Consider the following 24,703-nt stretch of genomic DNA (forward strand, 5'->3'; position numbering starts at 1 on the left):
CAGAGCCTGTACCACAGCTCAGGTTCCAGCTACTAGCTCCATCCGTATTTTGTATGCTTGCCCCACGGGACCGCTGCCGTTTAGGGCCAGTAGTAGCAGCTACTACCTTTAGTAGTGCAGCTTCGCTATCCCCGCGGCCCGCGGATGCCCCGGGGGTTCCGGAGGAGTGCTTGCCCCGTTAGATCATTAAGCTCAGACTCCGCTCGCGCCTATGTGGTGCTTCTGGAGTAATGTTAACCATTGTTACCCCGAAGGTATAATACCTACTTTCTAGGCCAGAATCTTGCGGTAGCCTTGTCACCTCGATTTATTGTTTGTCCACAAACGCGGCCCGTCATGATGAAGAGTCCATCTGTCATCCCGCTAATTATCGATGGGCAGGACATTGTGGCTCCTGATGGCGAGAGGCAAAGTGAGCTAGCGAATAAATCCCACGACGGCGGGCCAACTTTCTATCAAGGAGCAACAAAAGCCCTGGCACTACAAGCTGCCGAATCCAGTGCAAAAGCATACAGACTTTGGTCGAAGACTACACCCATTGAGCGTCGAAGGCTCCTATTGAACCTAGCCGAGGTTTGTAAACGCCTACTTCACCGACAAAGATTCTACTGCCCACAACTTACACACGTAATAAACAGGTACTCAGAAAAAGGTCCGAAGAGATCAAACAGGTCTGCTGTGATGAAATAAACTGTGGTCCACTATGGGCCGACATCAACACGGCTGATAGCATCGGCCTGATCGAGGAGTACGCGTCGCTGACGACAAGCGTCGCAACCGGGTCGATACCCTTTGTCCAGAGTGGATACGGCCTCGTGATGAAAGAGCCTCTTGGGGTCGTCCTCGGAATTGCGCCGTGGAATGCACCGGTTATTCTAGGCCTCCGTGCTGTTGTCGCTCCGATTGCTGCAGGAAATGTCGCTATTCTAAAGGTACGCCCGGCTTCCCCTCCCTTCCCTGGTCCGATTCTATGCTGCTGCAAAATGATACTGACTGGATAATGCAAAATAAATAGGGGTCCGAATTAAGCCCTCAAACACATCATCTACTCGCGTCCATGTTCCGCGAAGCAGGGTTCCCACCCGGTGTGTTGAACTTCCTTCTCCATCGACCGGAAGATGCATCGGAGATCTTCACGTCCTTGATCAACCACCCCGCGATCAAGAAATGTAACTTTACTGGGTCAACGCAAGTCGGGCGGGTCATCGCCTCTCAAGCGGCTGCCGCTCTGAAGCCTGTCCTGTTAGAGCTTGGAGGCAAGAACTTTACCATTGTTCTTGACGATGCGGACCTCGATCTTGCGGCGGGCGAGGTGGTTAAGGGGGCGTTCTTAAATGTGAGTACAAGCATCTGCAATTCTGCTTATTTTGTGAGGACTATGATTAACCGATGGCGAGAAGAATGGTCAAATCTGCATGTCCACGGATACAGTCCTGGCTACGAAGAATGTAGCGCAAGCCCTAGAGACCAAGATCCTCTCCTTGCTAAAGAACCTGGACAGTACACCAGTCGTCATCTCGGCAGCAGCAAAAGCAAAACTTCAAAATCTGGTCAACGACTCAAAAGAAAAAGGAGCCTCTGTGTATACTGCACCTCTGCCTCCCAATCCGCTGCCACACAGCTATCCAGCAACTGTCATAATCGGTCTTACAAAAGAGATGGCCCTCTACGAGATCGAATCATTCGGCCCGATTCTATGCATCCTCACTGTCGAAACCGAGGACGCAATCGTGGACGTCATCCAAGAGTCTAAATATGGTTTGTCAAGCTCGATCATCTCGAATGATCATTATCAGGCCCTTGAGCTGGCTCGCGCCATCAGGGCGGGGGCAGTGCACATCAATTCCATGACTGTGCATGATGAACCGACTCTGCCTCATGGAGGCCATGGTGACAGCGGGTGGGGTCGATTCGGGGCGCAGTGGGGATTGGAGGAATTTGTGCAGACCAAGGTCATCACCATACATCCAGGGACAGCGCGGAAAATTGGATAAGTAATAAAGATATGGGAATTTGCTCTGTTATGGGGATTTAGTTTTGGTTCGGCGTGTAGTGGCTGGGACCAAGACGCTTTTTGTCTACTTTTGGCACCCTGGACAGATGGAGCTAGGGTCTTTCTACACAAGTCAATCTCACGGATTACGTAGATACCTATGGGATGCCAATAATATGCTTGATTCTCTGACGATTACTAGGATATAAATGGTAAAGAAATGGTCGGGACAAGACTATACGCATCCGTGATGAATGTATGTAACTGCCCAAGACACTTCTGAAACATACGGATGGTCCCATGCAGTCTGGGCAGTCTATTTTGTACCTAATACATATTATTTTTTACATGGGATACATCTGCTTAATCCTAAAAAAAGCCATAATTCCTCCTGATCCTACGACGTTTCAATATCAGGTCGCCGAGTCCATCGACACCAAGGTTCCGGGACAAGTACCCCGAAGCCAGCGCACCGTGCTGTTGCATAGTATACTTCCCAGCTATTACGTCTCCTTGACAAGATCCACCTGAACATCCACATCATCAACCGGAATCGCAGTAACCGCCTCTTTCCACTCAATCGTTCTTTTGAGGACCTCTCTGGGACTGAAGCGTCTCACAAACAGAGCCAGCACGATTTTTTGCTCCACCAGAGACAGACTGTTGATAGAGTTAGAAGGGCTCCATAGGAGGGAATGTGGTGGGGTTTTGGGGCAGCTCTGGGCTTACTTTTGGCCGATGCATTGCCGCCGGCCCTTTGAGAAGGGCTGGAAGTAGGAGAGCATCGTCTTCTTCTGTTCACCCTCGACCAGCCACCTGTATGGGTTGTAGCGTGTCGGATCGGGGAAGACGTCCTTGTTGTAGTGGAAATACCAGGGGGATGTACAAACGTTCACCTATTAGCAGTCAGATTAAACACACGAACGTGGAATAGATCGACTGGAAGCACACGACTTGCCCCTGGTGGAAAATACCGCCCCTTATAAGTCCAGCCATCGGCGGGGACTTCGCGGGGAAGCCGACACTGAACCGGAGAAGCGATGCGCAATCCCTCTTTGAGACACGCATCCAACAAAGGCAAGGTATCGAGAGCTTGGATCGTAGGCCTCGAGTCCAATGAGGGCATGACGGTCCGGATCTCGTCCTGCAATTTCCTGTACGTCTCTGGCTGCTGGAGCAGACTGTGAAGGGTAAGTGAGAGACTGGCCGCCGTTGTATCTGTTCCCGCAACAATCATGAGCATCCCTTCGCCGACCAAATGCTCCTTGGTCAGTGGGGTTGATTTCTCGGCTCGGGAGACCATGTCCTTGAACAGGGTCCACAGGCCAATCGAATCCATATTCTGGATTCCTTCCTCGGCGGACCGGATCAGGTCTTTGAATCCATTGGGGACGAAGCCAAGATTGCAGCGGATTGCCCAGTTCAGCAGCTGATGGAGCAGTGGAAAGTGTTGAAACTGTACTGGTCAGGACGAGATGGCGTGCTCAGATTATGATCCAGGGATACAGGGCACGTACCAAAAGGACGGTGCCATTTCCCTTTTCGATGGCTTCAAAGACGGGTGAGTGAAAGTCTTCCAAGTGCAAGGCTCGAGAAGGCTTCCCGAACGCAAAGTCGGAAATCGTGTCCAATGTCATGCACCGGAAAATGGGGAAGAGCGGGATTGTTTGTCCAACTTTTGCGCGCTGCGCAATCCGGTCCATCAAAAAGGTGGCCTTGTCATACATTGACGACTCGTGTGAGGTGATATTTGCGCGCGACATTGCGTAGGAGATGAGCTTCTTGTCCTGGGAATGCTCTTGCCGATCACATATCGAGAACAGATGGGGCCCGGGGTTCTCAAAAGCGCGATAAAAGTATCGCGACTTGTCGAATTTGGACGTTTGGGCGTATATCGTCTCCGACGCCTCAATGTCGTTAAAGGAGACCTCATTCGGGGAGATTCTCATGATAGGTCCTGATATAGGGGCTTAGCAGCGCTATCCTATGTCTCACTTGGATAATAGCTTGCATACCGTACTTGTGATGGAGTCTGAAGAGCTCCTGGTGCGGAGTTGGTGTCAACTCCAGGGCAAAAAGCCACCATCCCGAAATCTTGGCTAGAAATGGCCCTGGGATTCCTCGCAACGGGTGAAAGAAAAGATTATAGACGGCGACGCCCAATCCCCAGACAACGAGTAAAGCGGCGCCATAGATTAGGGACGACATTGGACAAGAAGCTGCTAACTAGGATGAATGGAAAGAGATTAGCACCAATTCGTTTGAGGTGGTAGAGTTTTTGCTTTCTTATATATTACTTGCCGCAAATAACCGCCGAATGAATGGTATCCAATGAGTGTGATCGAGACAAAAAGCAAGATCGAATGTATCTTCCGATTTTCCGGCCCTTCGGGGAAACCGGGGAAGCCGGGGAGAGGACACCAGGATGAGAGCCGGGCAGTTTCCCCGCATCCCAGGCCGCCGTGTTTATCTCCGCGGCAGAAGTTCTGTCCCGAATCATGACGACCTCCACTCTAGAGCCAATCCTGGTCATATATAGCGTGGCCGCCGTTTGGTGGGTTACACTGGTAACGAAGTCACGTTTCTAGCATCCTTCCGCTATCTTTCGCCATGGCAGAATCAAGCTCAGCGTTCCCCAATCGCCCCCAGTTTTCCGGCTTCATGAGACCTTGTCGCGTCGAGGGTGAGGCATGCAATCTCGAAGTTCTGGGGCAGGTTCCAAAAGATATCGACGGTGTTTTCTTTCGGGTGATGCCTGATCCCCAATTTCCTCCCTTCATTGAAGATGATCCTGTAAAGAGTCCCCCGCCTGTCTTGTTCCCGAGCAATTGAAAAGACTAAGAATTTGGCAGTGGTTCAACGGAGATGGCAACATCTCTGCCTTTACAATCAAGGATGGCAAGGTATCGTTTCGGCAGCGCTATGTGAGAACAGAAAAGTTTGTACGAGAGCGTGAGGCTGAACGATCACTACTCGGTTGGTCAGCCCTCCTAATCTTCTGTCCCTTCGTTGGCGAGGCTCATTTGCGACCGACTAACGATCTTCACCCTGGCAAGGAAAGTACCGCAACAAGTTCACCGACGCCGTGGAATTCAAGATCCGCACCACGGCCAACACAAATATCGTCTATTTCAACGGGCAACTCCTCGCCTTGAAAGAGGATGCCCCTCCGTACGCGATGGATCCAATCACACTAGAGACCAAGGGACTTTACGATTTCGAGGGCCAGCTCCCGAGCCTGACATTTACAGCGCACCCCAAGTTTGACCCGGAAACAGGTGAAATGATCTGTTTTGGGTACGAGGCTCGCGGTGATGGCACGCCTGATGTGTGCTATTACACTGTGGCCCCTGATGGCAAATTCACCCAGATTGTGTGGCTGGTGGCTCCAGTCGTGGCGATGATCCATGATTTTGCTGTCACAGAGAATTGGGTGCGTTGTCCAATGTTGTTGCTCCCACAGTACGCTGTGACGAGATGTTAACCTTGTAGTAGGTTGTCTTCCCAATTATCCCCCAGCTCTGCGACATCGAGAGGATGAAGCAGGGTGGTGAACACTGGCAATGGAGCCCAGATACTCCACTGTATCTTGGGGTTCTCCCACGGCGTGGCGCCAAGGGCACAGACGTAAAGGTGCGCTCTACACCAAAATGCATACCTTGAGAGGATCTGATCCTGAATAATGCCAGTGGTTCCGTTACAAAAACTCATTCCCCGGCCACACTGCCAACGCATACGAAGACGAAAACGGCAATCTGGTCATCGACCTGGGTCTGAGCGAAAAGAATGTGTTCTTCTGGTGGCCAGACGCCCAAGGCAACGCGCCCGAACCAAGCTCAATCCATTCGAACCTAGTGCGCTTCACATTGAACCCGCGCTCGGAAGACCTCAACCTAGACGAACCGACAGCCCTCCAATCCGCCAACTCTGAATTCTATCGGATCGACGACCGCTTCGCCACGCGTCCTTACCGGCACTGCTTCTTCGACACGATGGATCCCAGACTAGGTACTGATTTCCCGCGCATAGCGCCGAATCTGGGGGGTGGATATCCGCTGTACAATGCCCTGGGCCATCTTGACACCACCACGGGCAAAACAGAGGTCTATTTCCCTGGGAATACACATATGGTCCAGGAGCCTGTTTTTATTCCCCGGAAGAGTTCGACTGTGGAAGGTGATGGGTACGTAGTCGCACTCGTGAACAACTATGAGACAATGTCTAGTGAGTTACACCTGCTGGACACGGCTTCCTTCACAAAGGCCACGGCAAAGATTCTGCTTCCGGTGCGGCTACGGCAGGGATTACATGGGAGCTGGGTCGAGGGGGAGGATCTTCGTTGCATACCGCAGAAATGATGGTATAGCGGGTTTTAACCCACCCAGATGAGCTCTATCCCTCGTGCAGTTCACTGTGCTTGCTTTTTGGTCGGGACAGGGCCCAACGATAAGATCTCCGGCTTGCATGTAACTTGGTTATGCAACGCAGACAAGAAACAATGTTCTCAAAAATTAGAGTAATACCATAGGGACCTATACTATCACTACTTGAAGATTCAAAAGCTAAGCATGTGGTCGCACAGAACTGGCAATCTGTCCCTAAGAGGACAAAGCTAAAGAATGAATCTCATGGCGATGTTCTGGATGAGCTTCGATGACGATTAATATGCAAAAGAGCAACAGCGGCTAGAAAGGCAGTGGAAGACTGGAAGGCAAATGTAAAATGAGTCATCGTCCTGAGCACTAATGAATATCCACTTTCTACCTGCATATTTTGCTTGGTCATTGGCCTTGGCCTTAGGCAAATAAACAAAGAATGCGTGAGGCGTGAGCGAAGGATTTGGTGGGGCAGGATGTATGGATTATGATTGTTTCTGTAGCGGGGCTCAATTCTAAGTGAGCTCCTTATCTCGGCGTCCAAGGGCGGCTGCGTTCCGGGGTTGTCTCTATGTATGTGAGCGAGGTCGGATGGTTTAGAATCCTGGGTCACGACTTGGCTAGGCGGAAAGACTGGCAAGATATATCCCTGCTTGTCATCCATGGACGCGAAAAAAGGAAAGAAGAAAATTAATGCCTGGTCTGGGTATAAGAGCCTCATTGCCGTCACAGGGCCAGACAAGTCTAGACAGGGCAGCGGCGAACAAAGCCGGTGGCTGGGTGTTCTATCCTGCTGTGGTGGCGCCTGACCGGCTGGATCGGCACAGGACTGCTTTAATGATTCAAATAGGGAAGTTAGACATCTGTCAGGATTGGAATCATTGGGTGAGGAAAGTTCAAGGTCTGCATGTACATAGCGCGGTCGGGGATTGCGTGCTGCGCCAATTGGGCACACGGCATAGTAGCGGGTATGATGTGACAGTGAGCATCTGTGTAGCATTACTCAAGCTAAGGACATGGATAATAAAGACCTTTTGTAGAAACGGGTCTATGAGATATAATTTGATAAAGCCATCAAAGGTATGTATGGTTCATGGATCTGCAATGACATGGATAAAAAAGGAGCCCATTCCATGGGCAGAAAAGGCGCGGCAGGGAGCTGATGGCGCTGACAAGAGAAAATAAGCAATTCTCGATGTCAGACGTGGCCCAACTCTTATTCGCCTAAGCCTTACCTGGTGCGAGGCGGGGCTTTGTCTAGGTAGCCAGGATGGCGTGCTGCTGGGCCTATCTCCGAGCGCCTCGCACGCTTTTCGGCGTTACACAGGCGAGTAACGCCAGGCAGTAGATAAGCAGCGTTGATCTCGCCATTGGAGTAGGTTGTTTGCAATGGTGAAAGCCTCTTTGCAGATCACAACATAGTTGGAGTAGGTAAGATCATGCCATTTATAATCCCCAACGGCGACACGGACTTCTAACGGAATAGTCAGAACCTAGTTTTGCTTCTGTTATTGTTCGGGACAAAATGGCGTTGCTAAAGGAGAGATCATCGGTCACTGTTGATCCAGCGGCGCAGGGAGAAGCACTGCCTCGCGAGGTCAGGACAGTCGCTGCACGGGACGCTGATGAGACACTGGGACTGGAACACGAATTCAACTCCGAGGCAGCGGCGCCTCCTACAGCAAAAGAGTCGAGGCGATTGAATAGAAAACTCTACATCAATCTTATTTTGCTAGTTTGTGTCATCAACTTGATGCTCTTTGTGAGTTACAGTTTTCCGAGGCAGAGAAGATGGCGCTAATGGCGTTGACAGATTGACAAAGCTACTCTCGGGCAGGCAGTCTTCCTGGGTATCCTGGACGACCTTCATATCAGTGATGGAAATTATAACAACCTCAACACGTTATTCTACACCGGTTCGTCTCCTACAACACTAGGGAAACACCTGAACTAATAAAGGATCAGGGTACATTATCGGCCAATTGCCGGCACAGCGCCTAATCCAGCGACTGCCGATGAGCAAATACGTCTCGGTGACAATCTTCATCTGGGCAGTGCTTATATTCGCTCATTGCGGCGCAACGAGCTACGGCAGCCTGATCCCGCTCCGCCTGCTGCTGGGCTTGGTCGAGTCCGGCATGGTGCCCGCACTCGAAATGACAATGGGCATGTTCTTCGTCCCCCACGAACTACACGCACTGCAACCTCTTTTCTGGATCTCCTGCGTCGGCGCCCCGATCCCCTCGGGCCTCCTCAGCTACGCGCTCCTATGGAGCAAGGCCAGCGTCGCGCCCTGGAAACTGTTCATGATCACCACAGGCGGTCTGACCCTCTTACTCGCCGTCTTCTCCTGGTTCTGGTACCCGGACAACCCAGCCAAAGCGCGGTTCCTGACACCGAAAGAGCGACTGCAGGTCATCACGCGGGTCCGCAACGCGACCCGCGGCTCAATCGAGCAGAAAACATTCAAAAAGTACCAATTCTACGAGGCGCTGCGCGACCCGATCTCCTGGCTCTTCGCCCTCGCCGCCTTCGCCCTCATGCTAGCAAACAACCTCTCCTTCCAACAGAGCCTGATCCTGCTCTCCCTGGGCGTCGGAAACCTCGGCTCAACGCTCGTCACCGTCGCCGGCGGCGGCTTTGCAGTCGCCTGCGCGGTCGTCGCCTCGCTCCTCATGCGCCTCTTCCCGGGCTACAGCGCCTGGTGGGCGACGCTATGGGTTCTCCCCGCAATCGCGGGCAGCATCGGAATGGTCGCGCTCCCCTGGGACCGGACGATCCCGCTCCTCGCGTGCCTGCTGATCGCGGGCAACACGTTCGCCAACACCTACATCACCTCCCTGGTGTGGACCTCATCCAGCGCCACAGGGTACACGAAGAAACTCACCCGCAACGCCATGTTCATGATTAGCTATGGGGTGTCGAATATCATCTCGCCGCAGATGTGGAAGAGCGGCGGGCCGCGGTACTACGGCACGTGGATTGCGCAGATTGTGGTGAGTTTTTGCGTCACGCCGCTTGCGCTGCATGTTGTGAGGGTCATCCTTAAGAGGAGGAATGCGGAGCGCAAGGTGTGGATCGCTGAGCAGGCGGTGCTGGGGAATTTTGGGGATGGGGTTGTGGATAGTCTCGATGCAGAGGGGAATGTCGTGCAGAAGAAGGTGGATATCTCTGTGCTTGATCTCACGGATTTGGAGAATAAGTTTTTCATCTACCCGCTGTAGCTGGCGGGGATATCATCGCTAGCTGCAGGGGAGGGCTGCTGGAGGGAGTCGGACTTGGTTGGACTAGTAGAGTTCTCATTGTTCCTTGTCGTGACAAAAAAAATCACAAAAAATCCCAGGTGGAATTCTGACTGATGCACTTTGCCAAATCATATCCTGCACGCAAACTGCCCTTAAGTGTGGCCAAGAGACTATAACGATGAGCGGAGGCGATGATCATCAAAGTGTCATGTAAGATTCAGTCTCTTAGCCCAAGTCCTGGGGTTACGCAAGCTTACAGCGCCTCCTCGGTCAGCGTAAGCCCAATGCTCACTATCAGCCCTGATTGGGTCCTGATTATACTCTGCACCCATGAGGGGAGATTATTGTCGCGTCCAATTGTAATGTAGCCAGACATAGAACATAAAGGTAATAGCTGCTACTGCTATGCGGCTCCATGGCCAGACCCTGGCTCGGCTTCATTTTCAAAACACTGACAGTCCAGTTCACTGCCAATAGGTAAGTTGCCGAATTATAGCTCATTGAGTGACCAGTCACACTTCACTACTTGCCGGGCAGTAGTCTTGATTTTCGTGTAGCGCTAGTGCCGGACCACTCAGCCTAATGGCCCGCATTCTGCTTCTAGTGTACCACACCCACTCAGGCTCAGATCGCATATTTACTGGACCCAGCCGTCTATCAGGGTGAGTATTATACACTATCTGTGTAAGTGTTATAGAAACCAGTATGTACAGCCGCCAAGCGAGCGGACTCGATCATTGCCTTGCCCTATCATTGTAACGCTTGAAGGCAGCACCATCCACTATAAAGTCCAATTAGGCCTCATTATCCGTAATAGAGTTTACGATCTTGACCCAGAAGACGCCAAGGGTATCCTTGATGCGATAGACAGTTACGTGTTGGCTATTGACATGACCGCTCGGAACTTTCAGCATGAGGCGAAGAGGAAGGGGGTTCCCTGGTGGATAGCTAAAGGGTTCCACGTATTCCCCCCCCCATTTCTGAACGGATTCCGCAGTATCGCATTCCCGACCCATACACCGTGGTTCTCCCCCTGTCGGTCGGGGACGAATTGCGACAGGCCGGCTCGACTATTCTCATGCTCTTCCGCATTCCACGACAGCTTGCTGATATCTCGCGTGTGATGACGCTGGAGCCCGGGGACATCGTTCTGACTGGCACCCCGCTGGGAGTGGGCGAAGCGAAGGTTGGAGAGGCCATGACGGGCCATATTGAGGCTGATGGAGAACGTCTTGATGAAGGGACGATTCAGGTGGATGTCCCGGCTGGAGTGGGAAGTACAGATTTGAGGAGACAGTGAATTGTCATAGAATTAAACTGGGAGGGAGCAAGACGTACTTGTTCTCTCATGTCGACGGAGATGCTCAGTCCGCGCGAACCTGCGACCGCAGAATCTGCAGGGGTCTATATGGACTCGATATCTGATGTTGAGTCTAGCGGCGCGTGCGTAAACCAACAACGCTGGGTGAATGAATGGACTATACCAGAAGGATAAGAGGGTACGCTCAATCAATGGAAAATCCAGCACTTCACAAGCACACTCGCCATGATATCAACTGCTTGGGTCCCAACTACTCGGCAATCTATAGAGGTGTGGTGAATATCTCGGAGATGACATGAATCCTAGCACCGAGCTAAGTCCGGCATGACTGAACGTGCCTCGACCCATAGGATCTGCAACTAAGGGAGAAAGGACGGGGTAGTAAGGGCGATACTGGACTGGATGTAATAATTATTACTGTCATCTTACTTCGGGGGCCTCCACTGCGGCGTTTCGGATTTTCAAATCAATACAAATTCCGAGAGAACACCGGCGCAGATCCCGTCGTCTGCTGGCGGAGAACCGCATCAGGTCTGGATCCAAGTTCGGAAATAACTGTACAGCTCCACATGACTGTCCGTGGCGTTTATCGTGCGTTTGCGTGCGAGCTTTGCCGATGCCGAAATGGAGAGGGGTTGAATATAGATCCATGTGAAGTGTAGAGGGACTTATATAATGCAGCAGAAGACCTGATCAAACATTGTCGAGGATGATGAGGTTACGAAAAATCTAATAAACCAGCCAATTCTTATTATCGTCATTATGAGCGTTGAAGGTATCTTTCCGGACGTGGTTGGACTCACATATCGGTCTGGGGCCGAGACAGGCGTCACCACCAACGAATTCAAATTTCGTTTTGAGCCAGGAACAATAGTCACATTCTCTATCGGTGATCTCGTCCTTGGGGAGTGTCATGGCAAGAAATTGGTCTCCATCTTTGACCTTGTCCCTCCTGGGACCTCAGCGCTTGATCCAAAGGTGGTGAACCGGGCAAGACTGCTCTTTAGCCTTTCGCCGGGCCAAGGATTCGAGAAGCCGATCATCATTGACGGGCAGGTAACGTGCCTGTGAATCGATTTTATTGAAGGACTCCTTAATGGTCTAACTCACTATTGCTCCCAATTTATAGGCTCGAGAGGCTTTGTCCGAATATGCTCGGATGGTTAACCTGAACTGCAACAACACGTCCGATCTGGACAATGCGCTGTTCTGCATATCTAGCAAGCTCGGTATCCCATCCAAGACAGTTTCCTACACTAGAAACCATTTAAGAAGGGCTAAAGCCGGCTTTAAAGTGCTGAGAGACCTTCACATCCCAACCCGCGACGGAGCGGGTATCCTCGGCGACGTTTATCTACCCCTTCAGTATCGGGAACGATTCCCTGTTCTGATGAGTTGCACGATTTACGGACGACGGGTCTTTTACTCCGGCCCCAACCTCGACGACGAGGACGATATAGCCGCGTTTGAAAGGGCCGAGGATGAGTGGCATTCGACCGCAGAAGGTACTCCCGTTCGCGTCCCACGGGGCTCGTGGGGTCCCTCATGGGAGGCGCAGAGAGGCTTCGAGAACATTGCGACGTTCAACACATTTTCATACGTGCCACATGGATACGCCATGGTGAAAATTGATCCCAGGGGCGTGTCGCAGACTCCGGGGACAAGAGGAGTGCCGGGCCAGCTGACGAACGACTTGTATGATGCTGTTGAATGGGCGGCGAAGCAGAGTTGGAGCAATGGACAAGTTGCGCTGGTTGGCAGTTCATATGGCGCCAATGTGCTGTGGAACGTTGCGAGCTTGAGACCTAAAGGATTAAAGTGTTTTGTACCCTATGCGTGTAAGAAAAACCTACCCACCCCGATGGAAAAACCGATTTGGGAGCACAGGGCTGCTACTAACTTACGAATCGTGGTTAGCTGATATCGATCCATATCGGGATGCTGCCTATATTGGCGGCGTGCCGGGCATCCCTTATATCACTGATTGGTATCGTCGGGTTCGACTGTGCTCGCCCAAGTGGACTGACCATGTAGACCTGTTGAATGTGATGAAAAGTCACCCCTTTTACGACGGGCTGTGGGATACGATGAAATCGAATCTCGGGCCCGTGGATCTCCCTTGCTTCCTTGCTGCATCTCAGCTCTTCATGATCCATGGTCGAGCTGCCTACGAGGCGTGGCGCAGCCGCAACCCTGCGAATACCCATCTCCAGCTCGTTGATTCCAATTATTACCCATTACCGAGCCGCGAAGCAGCATGGAAGATCCTGCAGTTCCTGGATCACTATCTAAAAGGAACACAGAACCCGACGCCGGAAAGAGTTGGAATTCAAATGCGGCTCGGTCACGGCCAGTGGTGCTGGAGGAAGGAGACCAACTGGCCTGTTCCAGGCACTCAATACACCCAATGGCACCTCCAGGCTGACGGTACCCTAGCAGGGGAGGAGGAGGCGGCGCAAAACACGCAAGAGAAGCTATTCACCTATGCCGCCCGTGTTTCGCACGATGGCCGGTCCGGAGCGAGCTTTCGCTCCGCCCCGTTCGAAAACGACGTGGATGTCGCTGGTCATTTCAAAGCCGTGTTGAGCGTTTCTGCAAGCTCGCCGGACGCAGACTTTGTGGTCATGCTGTGGGCTGAGGATGAAGAAGGACGCGTGGTACCCTACAGTGCGAAAGGGGAGCTGGAGCCACTCGCTAAAGGCTTCCTTCGCGCCAGCCATCGACAGCTTGATCCGCTGAGAAGCACACCTGAGCGACCCTGGCATACGCATACGGCACAGGACAACGCGCTGCTACAGGCAAACGAGATCGTCCAGCTCGAGATCGAGATTTTCCCGGCGGCCGCCCGAATCCGCAAAGGGTGGAAGCTTCGCGTGGACATTTGTCCTTCCGAGTACCAGCCAGATATTCCTGGATATGAGCCTGTCAAGATGCGGGAATTCTATGGGGAGGTGGACGATGATGAACAGGCAACCAATTCCATCCATGTTGGCGCGGGGCGGCCAAACTACATTGTCTGCCCTGCCGTCCCGCGAGAGGAAGGCTATCCCAATCTTATGCAGTGAGCACCCAGGCTAGACTAGACATGAATACTACGTACATACAATGAGCCGAGGCAGGCAGTGATTAGGTGCATTCATGACGCTGTAATTACATACAGGTCACGTGCGCTCCCAGTCCTTGACCCCCACAGCAGCAGCAGCCACACTCCATCACTCCCGTTCTTAAATTAACGTGCATATCTCGCCCACTGGTTGAATGGATCAATGGACACCACAACTGGCTCGCGACCAAAGCTTTCCAAGACATGCGATCAATGCAAGGCCCGCAAGGTGCGGTGCGTGAGTGAGTACCGCTACGCTACGCCTCTGCCCAGCGAACCTGGCTCACTCGGCATCCAGAGACACCATATTCCGACACGGCAGTTTGCAAGTACTGCGAGGTTAGCTCCTCTGAGTGGTCCTATCACCCTAGAACAAGCTACTCACTCGACAGAAGAAGCGCGGCCTTCCCTGCCATTTCGATGTCAAGAAACCCCGCGTGAGGCAAACAGCCCGTCCGGGAGGACAACAACCTGACTCACCTCTCCACGAATACCGTATGGACTATAGGATTTCAATTCTATGCATGTTGTTGCCGCCTAATCTCTAATTAATCTCCTAGAACCACCTTTTCTTGCGGCTCCTGGCCCGGACTCTCCAGCTTTGAATCTAGAGCAGTTACCGTACTGCCCCACCGACGGCGAGACGACTACATCCACTGCACGCTCTATACAACCATATCCGCAGCAACCAAAGGTGGATTTTCGACCGCAGAGACTATACGTAGACTATCTGCTCGAGGATCGAGGGATGGCTTCTCGATTTCGGGGCGGGCAGTCGCTGCTAAAGGTTTGATCGCCCTTTTGGACCGCAGCAGAAATAGAAACTGACACGCTCGCGGTGGGGTTCATAGGCTCACGACCAGTATGGTGGTTTTATTGATTTATTCAATTTCTTTCCCCCTCAAAATACATTTCCGATATGGAACTGACACTGCTCATTCTCCCAGTGGGGAGCTCTGGAATTGCATTCTTCTCCGACCGGAGAATAGCATCCATCACGGAACGCCTACGCCACCGAAAATTCGGCGACATTATCGAAAGGCTTGCTAACAGTGTTCGCGACCGGGTCAGCCGCACGTCACATCCATCACTAGCACCAATAAGGGCTTGTGATTCTGCTGCTGCCCCAGTGGAGCTGCCGACGGAGTCTAAAGGATTGTACATTGCCAGTCAGAGTGACCCCCTAAACCAAGCTGAATCCATAATTTTTGATGCTGAACGCTTCCTAGCGTATTTTAAACAGGTCCACCCAATTTATCCTATCCTTGATCAAAAGGCGTTGGAGAATGCCGCATATAGCCCGCAGCTACCTGAACTTTTGGAGACGACTCCCGCTCTATCAACCTTGTATCATACTGTGCTTGCCCTTGGATGCCAGTATCACGAGCGTGGCTCCTTCAAGCCAGGCACAGGAAGGGCATGGGAACTGTTTCGCGTCGCGCTCGGCTTGTTCCCAGACATTCTGCTTTTGCGAGAGGGGGTGTTAAATATTCAGGTATGGTGTTCTTTTCACCACACCCAGTTCCGTGCGAGACTAACAACATGGATCAAAGGCAGTAGCTACAATGGTAAGATTCCACCTGCTTAATACGGAATTCAGATCAGAATAAATATGCTATAGGCTATCTTTGCTCAAACATCCTGCTGTGTTCATCTTACCCACGTGTTGACGACCGAAGCTGCAAGGATGATACAGCTATCAGGCATGAGCAGAGGAGTCGTCGATGCTGCAAGTGCCGCCGCCTACCAGAGAACGTTTTGGGTGATATACATATTGGAAAAGACGCTGTCATTTGCCTGTGGCCGGCCTTCGGTATGGTCCTGTCCCACCCACCACATATCGACTGTTGTGCTCACAGAAAAAACCAGGTCTTGAGTGACGCCGACATTGGGACGCCCATCCCATATGCTCCAGAGGCAATTTTCGGAACATTCGACTGGCTGCAGGCGATGTCTCGCTTCAGTCGGTTCCTATCCAAGGCATACAGCTCCCTGTTCTCGATAAGCACGACGCTGGTATCTCCCGACACACTGCATGCTGCGGTGGATGTTTACATGGACGAGCTGGAAGCGTGGAGAATGTCGATCCCAGAAGACTTTCGTCCCGGCGCAATTTTTTTCCCACCGCAGAACATCGCAGAGAACAATGCTACGTCGATATCGATATCGATAGTTCTGAGATTGAATTTCCATTACTATAGCGCCGTGATCGCGTTGTCCAGGCTGTATCTGAACCTTCCCCGGGGAAAGAACTCTGAGCAGAGAAGCACAGATTGCGAGAATGCACTATTGGCCGCCGCCAGTAGGATCGTTGAGCTGACAAAATATATCGACTTAGCAAGCTATACTCCAGTTTGGTATGATCAGTCTATCTACATGAATATCGAATCACCCACCCTAATCATGGAAGCAGGGTCATGCTCTCTGTCCCTTTGTCAGCGTCGTTTATCCTCTTCGACTTCATTGTCCACCATCCAGCCCACCCAGACACGACGGCCACCCTTTCTCTGCTGAGCGCAGTCGCGGCGTACTTTTGCCACCTGGACTACATCTCCGGCGGGATGATGCCCGTCTCCCTGCTGTCCGACATGGCTTCTATAGCACGAGACTATATCAGGGACAGCAGTAATTACAGCAAGAGCAGCTCTGGCGATAGGACGGTGGATGACAAGTCTCCTCCTGCCGGCGATTCTCAGCAGCCACTCGACCGGTCGGCACATGTTAGTGTATCAGATGCTCCTCTCCCCCTACACCCCTGCCTACGCCCTGTTCTCGTTCTAGTGTTCTAACTTAAGAAAGGCCCCCGGCGGCGGTCCTGGTGCTCCATTAGATGATATACTGGACATAGCGAACCCCCCTAGCGGCGCCGTGGACGGTGTTGATTGGTCCATGCTGGATAGCATCGCTGGCGGCATCGACTTTATGGATTTGTTTACAGGGGGCGCTGAAGACAGCTTGCAATACTGCGTACCCCTGGAGCCCACCTGATAGGGGGAAGGACAAAAGAAAAAAAAACGACGAGGGCAGGAAGCAATGCGGACGGGGCGTGCAACCGAGCAGCATGCCCATCTTGTCACGGCATTACCCACGTTGGGTTAGATAGATAGGAGCCAATCGTAATTGTCCATTAATATTGCGTCCAATGATCGTGCACTTGACAGGAATTGATCCCATGGTTAACAAAAAATGCAAACCAGTAGATTACAACTGATCTTTGCGACAAGGATTTCCCGAAATGCCGAAACACCGAAATTCCGAAGTCTCCGTACGTAAGCGCCACGCAGCGTCATAACTAGAAGCGATTATTGCCATGCCCAGGTCAAATAAATTACAGCCAGGGTTCGATACATTGCGCAGATTACATACGCAAAGCTTTAGCAGTAGATTATACATTATTACCTTTGTGCATTTGCTTTTTCCAACGAGCCGCCCACACAGACACACACAAGATAAGCAGAATGACGAAGCCTCAGAAGGTATGGCTTTCCTCGGTTGTTTGACTATGCAGTGATATAGATTTATAGCAGCTAAAACTAACCAACGTTGTGTGAAATCCAGGCCATCATTATAGGGGCCGGACCCGCGGGGCTGGCGGCCGCTCTCCGTCTCCGACAGTACAACCATATTTCATCCGTCGTCTACGAAATCAGGCCCGAGCCAACAACCCTTGGCGGAGCAATTGGGATCCCATCCAACGGACTACGGTTACTGCACCGGCTGGGACTGTACGACAGCCTTATACTCCGCGGCGCCGAGACCTCAGACTTGGTCCTGCACTCGATCAAGGGGAATGTCCTCGGCAAGACGGACCTCGCCTCGTGGAGCAGGGACAAGACAGGATTCGGGTATTTGAGAATCCGCAGAACGAGTCTGATGGACGTCTTCTACGACGCCGCAAAGCGCGCCGATATCCCCATCCACTTCGGCAAGCGGCTAGTGGCCATCACCGAGAGCAGCGAGGGGTTCGTCACGGCGACCTTTGACGACGGGACGAGCGACACGGCCGACTTTCTCCTGGGCTGCGACGGCATCCATTCGGCTGTCCGCAAGCTGTATGTGGACCCGGACTTTGAGCCCGAGTACTCGGGCGTTGCGAATGTGTTTTCCCTCCTTGACACTGCGCCACTGCCGCCGGCGGCGTCGTCCATCGACGGCCTGAACGCGACGTTGACGACGGATGGCCTGCTGGCGCTATCGCCCTGCACTCCGACGAACGAGATCCTTTATTGGTTCTTCTCGCGGCAGCTTCCCATGCCTCCGGGCGGCGGCGGCCGCGATGGATGGGAGGAGAGGGGGAAACGCGAGGTGGAGAACCTGAAGGCGACGCTTCTGGACCTGCTAAAGGAGACGACTGGTGACTGGGGGGAGATGTGGAAGGCAATTATCCACCAAACTGATGTGATGAAATTCTACCCGATCTTCCGGATGGGCCTCGGCGGCCGGTGGTCGAGGGGGCGGTGTCTGATTCTCGGCGACGCGGCGCACGCAATGCAGCCGCACGCCAGCCAGGGCGTTTCAATGGCGATGGAGGATGTTTTCCTGCTCTGCAGGTTACTCGAGCTACCTGGGCGGTCTCTGAATGAGGTCTACGCGGTGTACGAGCAGAAGAGACGGCCGCGGACGGATGAGATGTCCAAGACGGCGGAGCGCAATGGGAATGTGCGCAAGAAGGCGGATCCGTGGCGACTGTGGCTGCAGGAGTGTGCCATATCCGGCATATTAAGTGCTTATAATTTCTTCCAGCTGGACAGGCTGGGCATAGGGCAGAAGCTAGTGGCGTATGATGTGGAGGAGGAGGTAGTTTAGACTGCTGCACTTACTTTGTCTTGTGAATATAAAACTTCGCTACTTGTGTACCCCACATCTCTGCAATGTCCAGAATGCCGCGAACCAAACGGGGCAGAGGTCCGGCTGGGGTCCGAGTCTCCGACAGTAGGATTTACTTCTCCTGAAGGTTAATTGACGAAGAACCATGGGGAAATGGAGTAGAATAGCGTACCCCCGCATTTTGTGTGGTCTGGTAGGGAGTTCCTAGGCTTGACAAGGATTTAGCTCAGCCCATAACAATTTTTATATATATTTTTTAAACCCGCGGTTGGGTTGCCCAACCCGACCCATAACCCGCCCCAACGCGTGGGTTAAGAAGTCTAATCAAACCTTTTTTAATAAAAAAAATAAAATAATATCAAAAAAGTACTAAAAAGGGAGTATAAAGGAACTTGAAAATTTAAAGGTAGTTATAGAGAAATTTCCTATATTTACCTTATATACAGTCCCATCCACGCCTGGGGTGAGGGATCCATGGTGCCAGAGCCAGATATAGGCGAGGCAAGATGCATAATATAGTCCCACCCCTGCAGAGACTCATCAAAGCCTCCGCGTGCGGGGATATCGGTTACAAAAGCAAGAGTTATTTTATCTTGGCGTTTCGACAAGAGCTGGCGTAGTTTTTCAGCTTGGTCCTCGCGCCGCACCACAAGAGGAGCATCAAAGCCGGCCTCTTAAGGTTCGGAGGATGACCTGAGAGCCGATGAAACCGGTGGCTCCGGTGATCAAGACGAGAGACATTGCGAGAGCAGATATTGCCATCTAAATTCTATTTTCCTGCGAAAGGGATATTTTCGATGAGCTTGATGGAAAGAAGGCGCGTCGAAGAGATAACTAGAAGGGGGAAGGCGGGAAAAATGGATCAGTCGCCCGTTCAATTCGATAATTGTGCTCTGCTACGGTAAGAATACGACAGTAGCAATGTCAGTTTCAATATCAGAGACCGATCCCAAATCTTGCCGGTAAACTAACTTGTCTTATCCACGCCGCTCACACTGCCCTGTGTACTGCCTCCACAGTCCAGCCTGCCATGTTAATGGAAATGATAAGTAATAGAATGCCAGATGCCATCATAAAGGTTTCCATATCGGCTAGGGTGCCGCAAACTGCGTTTGTGAATTGACGTAGTATCTCCTGGTTATTCCTTCTGAACGTTCTCGATGTTTTGTTTTTCCTCGTCGGCAGCGTACCCGATATTTGCTTCACTCGTATCAGGCGTTGGGCGCGATCCACCAAAAACCCAGGACCAGTGATTGACGAGGTTGCGCATGTTTAATGCAACAAGTTTCCTTGTCGGCATGAAGAACAGCTCATTGATTTCCTCGAGGGTCTTATCCTTGGTCTCGGGCATGAAGAACAACTGGTAGAAGAAACCAACGACGGCCAAGCCACCGAAGAATCCAATCGTCAGGCCGGTATAACTCATTGCCGCTTGCATACGGTCAAAGTTATAGGTCACGATGAATGACCAGAGATAGAGGAAAGTCGAGCAGATGGCCATGCCTTGGCTGCGAGTGTTAAAATCAAAACTCTCTGCAGGAACAACCCATGTCAGGCATGAGTATGCGCCGAAGAAGCCCATGTATAGAATGATCCCGGAGAAGAAAAGGCCCAGAGCGGTCGCCTTATTGTCCAAGAAATAGTCATAGCTTTTGTTGGTGTACAAATAACCGACGCCCACCAGGATTAAACCGATGATGAACACGACGATGTTCTGTGCCCAAACACGCCGACCGAATCGGTCCATTGTGAACACTGCTGGGATTGTTCCCAGGAACAATGCGCCGCCACCAACCATCGACATGAGGACGGATTCGCGTTCTGAAAAGTTCATTTTGGCCATCAGGTTGGACATATTGTACATCACTGCGTTGATACCGGTCATCTGGCCGAAGAAAATCATCGCCGAAGCGTAGACGAGGGCGCGGCGGTTGCGAGGATATACGCAGACCTCGAGATAACGCCGGTACCATGGAACAGCAGCGGAACGTTCGATCTCGTTCTGGACCGTGACCTCCATGATGAGGAACTCTTCCAGGTTCCTAGGGTCGGATACGTCGCGCAGCGACTTCCATACTTGCCAAGCACGTCCGCTCTTACCCTTGGACACGAGCCAACGCGGTGACTCCGGCAGGAAGCACATTCCAGCCCACAAAATGGACGAGAATACGACGGATGAACCAAGCATAAACCGCCAGCTGCCGGGGACATTAAAGAAAATGGCGCCCACAGCATAACCCACCACCTCGCCGAAAGCGATCATCAGCTGGTAGATCGATACCAAGTTGCCACGAAGGTCCGGTGGAACACATTCAGAAATATAGATACCGACACAACCACCTTCAATACCGACGCCAATTCCGAGGATGAAGCGGCCGGCAAACAGCATGCCGATAGTTCGAGCTCCAGCACAGAGGCCGGCTCCTATAGTATACCACACACACGAGACGATGATCGAGTTGCGGCGGCCGAGGTAGAAGTTGAGCGGCATCATCATCAATGCACCGGCCATGGCTCCCAAGGGCATCAGCGATGAGACGAGCGAAAGATCATTTTTCATCTTTGGATCGTCCAAGCTTTCCCATTCGCCATATTTGACAAATTGCCGCCGGATGCCAGGCAGGGCACCGGATATTACCGACTGGTCTAGGCCGCTCAGCATACCGCTGAAGGCTGCAAAGATACCCAGAGTCATAACTAATTTTCGGGTGCTCTTCACAGCGATAGGAATTCGGAAGAATGCGAAACGGTCATACAGTGATTCATTGACCATATATTCCTGGCTTTGCTGGTCTCGTCGTTCAATTTCGCGTGCATGTTCCTCCGGCGAAAATGGCTCTCGATCAAATCCATTGTCGTGCTCGTGATGATTGCTTGTAGATTTATCCATGTTTGTTTGATAGTGTCACGACCGAAGAGCAATTGGCCGCCTGACGAAGAGAAAGGAAAAGGATGAAAAAAAAAAAAAGAAACGTACACATAAAAGAGAAAAGTCATCGGTCCAGTATTTAGAAAGGCTTCCCTCTGTCGAGTCCGAGTCCGGCTGTCCAATGGTTTGTCACCTGTCGCGGAAGATGCCCGAACCTCCGCGATTGTTGTAACTGCTCCGTTCCGCCCCACTCGGTACTGCGCCCGTGTTAATCCAACTGGGTTTCGTTTTGTCAATTGGGTAGGGGGGTTGCACTAACGTACATCGGCCATCGTATGACCTGTACATTGCAATCCAAGGAGTCTCGCCCTTGCGACCAAAGCCTCTCGTATTGTGTTCGTCAACAACGACGGTGTCAAAACCATCTCCGTGATCTTGTCGGGAAATCCACGTGCTTGGAGAACCACGGGCTACTCAGTCCAATGCGTCAAGTCCCTGCGGGTCGTATGGCCCCCGGACATTGCACCCCAGGAATCGTCGCCGGGGCTGCCCTGGTAGACGCCGTCTTCATACGTCAGCCCGTCGGGATCGGTCATCCAATTGTCGGCTGGGCTCTAGTGGGGTTGGGGCCGAGAGGGTTACATGTAAGATTTGGTGGGGCCGCTTGGAGTCACGGGTCACACCAATCCTCCGAGCAAAAGCTTTCTTGGCAGAGTGATAAGCATGATTGCCATGCACGGAAGACCGGAGCGGGCGATTAACAACGGAGAGACATCAGGTGTGAGGTGGTAGGGCTTTTACATGTAGTTGTGGGTTCTTTACGTTCATAGTTCTCAGAAACGATTGTCTGGTCGTCAACACCTGGGACCGAAATTATCGGGGGATTCGGGTTCGGCGTAATCCCGCCTTGCGGGTTGAACATGGTTGCCCGAGGGCTCAGCCGGGTTTCTAGAAGCCTCCAGTCCCCCGAAGGTCCAAGAGGATGATAATTTTGACCAATCAAAACCCTGTGGACCACCCAATTCGTACGTCTCCAGATGCAGATTTGCATTCCAGATACCGAATGCGGGTTAGCGGTATCAGTCGATGGTGGCAAACCCCCAGCCCGGCCATGCCGGCGCCCCCACGCAGGGGGCGCTGGTGGGATATCAATCCAATATTATTAATCGCGCACTGCGTGCTAGAATACCGCGTGGAGAAGCGCTGTCAGATCCGCAAGAATCCGGGGCTGCATGACGAATCACTCAGATCGCTGCCTCGCGGACATCCTCTCGCCCTCCGCGAAGTAAAATTAAGTTGCCGTGCAATCAACCGAAACTCTGGGGCTCTTCGACGAGTTCATGGGCATTTCCTATGCTCATCATAATCTCTGATTTATCCACGCGTTGAAGATCGCTGAAGATTCTCACGAATCTCTACGGATCATACCAAAGACTATAGATCTCTTTCCGACTCGAGGGAAGTGAAAACATGCCGGTTGAATCAGCAGTGCAGCGGGCTATTTATATAAAGGTCTTTTGTCAATGGTAGATGGTGTAAAGTTTGTTGCAGCGACAGTCCCATCTCCCCAGCTCACCTCAGTCTTTGATTGAAAACTCTTGTACCATTAAATTCGCGTGATCGAAAATGCTCCTCTCACTTGTCCATCTCCTCCTCCCCCAGGCTCTGGCGGAGGATTTCCGCCCAACTTATCACTTCGTCCCGGAACAAAACTGGATGAATGAGCCGAATGGCTTGATCAAAATTGGCTTGGCCTGGCACCTGTTCTACCAGCATAATCTAACAGCCAATGTCTGGGGCAATCTAGGCTGGGGGCCACGCCACCAGCAACGACCTTATCCACTGGGCCCACAAGCCCCAATACCATACCAAGCACTCATGGCATTTAAGTCCTTTACCGGAAGCACTTACTTTAATAAGAATAATACTTTAGGCTTGGGCACTGCTTAGAACTCACTTATGGGCCGGATAGAAATGGAGGCCATCGGTGAGAGAAAGTTGAAGGTCTTGTCATTCTAAATGTGCGGCGAGAAAGTACGATATTTAACTATAGAAAAATGGACGAAGCTAAGCCCAAATAGGAGGGAGGGGCTAGCTGACTTCTACAGCGGCAAATGGTTCCAATCGCTGAACCTTCCGCGTTCAGCGGGCGAGCGATTTGCTCGGCAGAGTTGTCGTATTGGATCATCGCCGAGAGAACCTTCCTGCTGCATCACTATACCTGGCCTGGTATGCCAGCTATTTCCCCTCTAATAGTATGCAGGACCAGCGCCTCGCGTTTAGCGTGGATAATAGGTCCGCATGGACTAAGTATGCTAGTAATCCTATGATATTAGCAGCCTAGGAGGCACTATATAATAAGACTGGGGGCCTTAGGACTTAGGGTCATAAGGTATTCTTTTACACTCCTTCTAGGAGACGGGTGATGATGCCCAGGATAAGATTACCTTCTAGACATTATGTAACACTATCTAGTGGACATGGGTTAGTAATCTTACTTCTAGCAATATCCAGGGCCTCCCTTCTAGCATTATAGGGTGGGGGTACCTAATATATTCCAGCTTCCTATCCAGGGCACCAGTGACACCACTTAGGTGCTAATCCTAATACTAGCGGAGGGATCTTTAGTTGGCGGGAATAGGGTCCTAGTATTAACAGGGTCCTTTAATAGAATAGCGTTCACAGATAACCCCGTGGATAATTTAACGCTGTGGCTTGACCATGGCCGCGATTTCAACGGCGCCTCCTTCTCCACATACACAACCATCTTTGCGATGTCTCCTTTCTCGCACAGCACAGCCGTTGACATAGATTAGCACTAATATAATAACTCATGGCACTAGGATTTGGTTATTTATCTTGTTATTAATTATAATTCCTATGTATTTTAACGATCGACGACATTTCCTCCGGAGGGAAAGGTGCGATCCTCGACCAGGGAAGGTAGATGAATTCGTTTAGGAAGACGA

General features: G+C 51.8%; 10 protein-coding genes across 10 annotated transcripts; 8 read left to right on the forward strand and 2 right to left on the reverse strand.

The window, feature by feature from the left end:
* Window positions 1-339: 339 nt before the first annotated feature.
* Window positions 340-1,994, forward strand: BJX68DRAFT_271831 (putative aldehyde dehydrogenase; the record flags this gene model as incomplete). The annotated part of the gene is made up of 4 exons (XM_071047044.1): window positions 340-573; window positions 639-932; window positions 1,016-1,336; window positions 1,398-1,994. 4 exons carry the CDS (start codon window positions 340-342, stop codon window positions 1,992-1,994), a joined length of 1,446 nt encoding a protein of 481 aa, XP_070893895.1.
* Window positions 1,995-2,718: 724 nt separating this feature from the next.
* BJX68DRAFT_279110 (cytochrome P450) lies at window positions 2,719-4,201 on the reverse strand (the record flags this gene model as incomplete). Its single annotated transcript, XM_071048666.1, has 4 exons — window positions 2,719-2,889; window positions 3,000-3,449; window positions 3,511-3,950; window positions 4,009-4,201. 4 exons carry the CDS (start codon window positions 4,199-4,201, stop codon window positions 2,719-2,721), a joined length of 1,254 nt encoding a protein of 417 aa, XP_070893896.1.
* Window positions 4,202-4,603: 402 nt separating this feature from the next.
* BJX68DRAFT_279112 (carotenoid oxygenase family protein) lies at window positions 4,604-6,526 on the forward strand (the record flags this gene model as incomplete). The annotated part of the gene is made up of 5 exons (XM_071048667.1): window positions 4,604-4,786; window positions 4,846-4,969; window positions 5,050-5,426; window positions 5,489-5,626; window positions 5,683-6,526. The coding sequence occupies 5 exons, from the start codon at window positions 4,604-4,606 to the stop codon at window positions 6,349-6,351; spliced, it is 1,491 nt and encodes a 496-aa protein (XP_070893897.1). The 3' UTR covers window positions 6,352-6,526.
* Window positions 6,527-7,894: 1,368 nt separating this feature from the next.
* Window positions 7,895-9,593, forward strand: BJX68DRAFT_279114 (permease of the major facilitator superfamily; the record flags this gene model as incomplete). The annotated part of the gene is made up of 3 exons (XM_071048668.1): window positions 7,895-8,131; window positions 8,183-8,285; window positions 8,329-9,593. The coding sequence occupies 3 exons, from the start codon at window positions 7,895-7,897 to the stop codon at window positions 9,591-9,593; spliced, it is 1,605 nt and encodes a 534-aa protein (XP_070893898.1).
* Window positions 9,594-11,697: 2,104 nt separating this feature from the next.
* BJX68DRAFT_258647 (CocE/NonD family hydrolase) lies at window positions 11,698-14,000 on the forward strand (the record flags this gene model as incomplete). Its single annotated transcript, XM_071043560.1, has 3 exons — window positions 11,698-11,991; window positions 12,065-12,773; window positions 12,853-14,000. The coding sequence occupies 3 exons, from the start codon at window positions 11,698-11,700 to the stop codon at window positions 13,998-14,000; spliced, it is 2,151 nt and encodes a 716-aa protein (XP_070893899.1).
* Window positions 14,001-14,158: 158 nt separating this feature from the next.
* On the forward strand, window positions 14,159-14,579 carry BJX68DRAFT_247080 (uncharacterized protein). The gene has a single exon (XM_071041729.1). The coding sequence runs from the start codon at window positions 14,202-14,204 to the stop codon at window positions 14,511-14,513; it is 312 nt and encodes a 103-aa protein (XP_070893900.1). The 5' UTR covers window positions 14,159-14,201; the 3' UTR covers window positions 14,514-14,579.
* Window positions 14,580-15,603: 1,024 nt separating this feature from the next.
* On the forward strand, window positions 15,604-17,026 carry BJX68DRAFT_258648 (fungal specific transcription factor domain-containing protein; the record flags this gene model as incomplete). The annotated part of the gene is made up of 5 exons (XM_071043561.1): window positions 15,604-15,606; window positions 15,660-15,851; window positions 15,908-16,395; window positions 16,452-16,758; window positions 16,820-17,026. 5 exons carry the CDS (start codon window positions 15,604-15,606, stop codon window positions 17,024-17,026), a joined length of 1,197 nt encoding a protein of 398 aa, XP_070893901.1.
* Window positions 17,027-17,420: 394 nt separating this feature from the next.
* Window positions 17,421-18,980, forward strand: BJX68DRAFT_190050 (FAD-dependent oxidoreductase). Its single transcript, XM_071037363.1, has 2 exons — window positions 17,421-17,514; window positions 17,597-18,980. The coding sequence occupies exons 1-2, from the start codon at window positions 17,497-17,499 to the stop codon at window positions 18,842-18,844; spliced, it is 1,266 nt and encodes a 421-aa protein (XP_070893902.1). The 5' UTR covers window positions 17,421-17,496; the 3' UTR covers window positions 18,845-18,980.
* A 585-nt stretch (window positions 18,981-19,565) lies between these two features.
* BJX68DRAFT_190035 (sugar porter family MFS transporter) lies at window positions 19,566-21,849 on the reverse strand. The gene has a single exon (XM_071037362.1). It carries the CDS (start codon window positions 21,753-21,755, stop codon window positions 20,004-20,006), a length of 1,752 nt encoding a protein of 583 aa, XP_070893903.1. The 5' UTR covers window positions 21,756-21,849; the 3' UTR covers window positions 19,566-20,003.
* Window positions 21,850-22,813: 964 nt separating this feature from the next.
* On the forward strand, window positions 22,814-23,769 carry BJX68DRAFT_247090 (uncharacterized protein). The gene has a single exon (XM_071041730.1). The coding sequence runs from the start codon at window positions 23,361-23,363 to the stop codon at window positions 23,682-23,684; it is 324 nt and encodes a 107-aa protein (XP_070893904.1). The 5' UTR covers window positions 22,814-23,360; the 3' UTR covers window positions 23,685-23,769.
* Window positions 23,770-24,703: the final 934 nt, after the last annotated feature.

The sequence above is a fragment of the Aspergillus pseudodeflectus genome, assembly GCF_044049435.1.
Source record: "Aspergillus pseudodeflectus strain CBS 756.74 chromosome Unknown BJX68scaffold_68, whole genome shotgun sequence".
NCBI classification, from domain to species: domain Eukaryota; kingdom Fungi; phylum Ascomycota; class Eurotiomycetes; order Eurotiales; family Aspergillaceae; genus Aspergillus; species Aspergillus pseudodeflectus.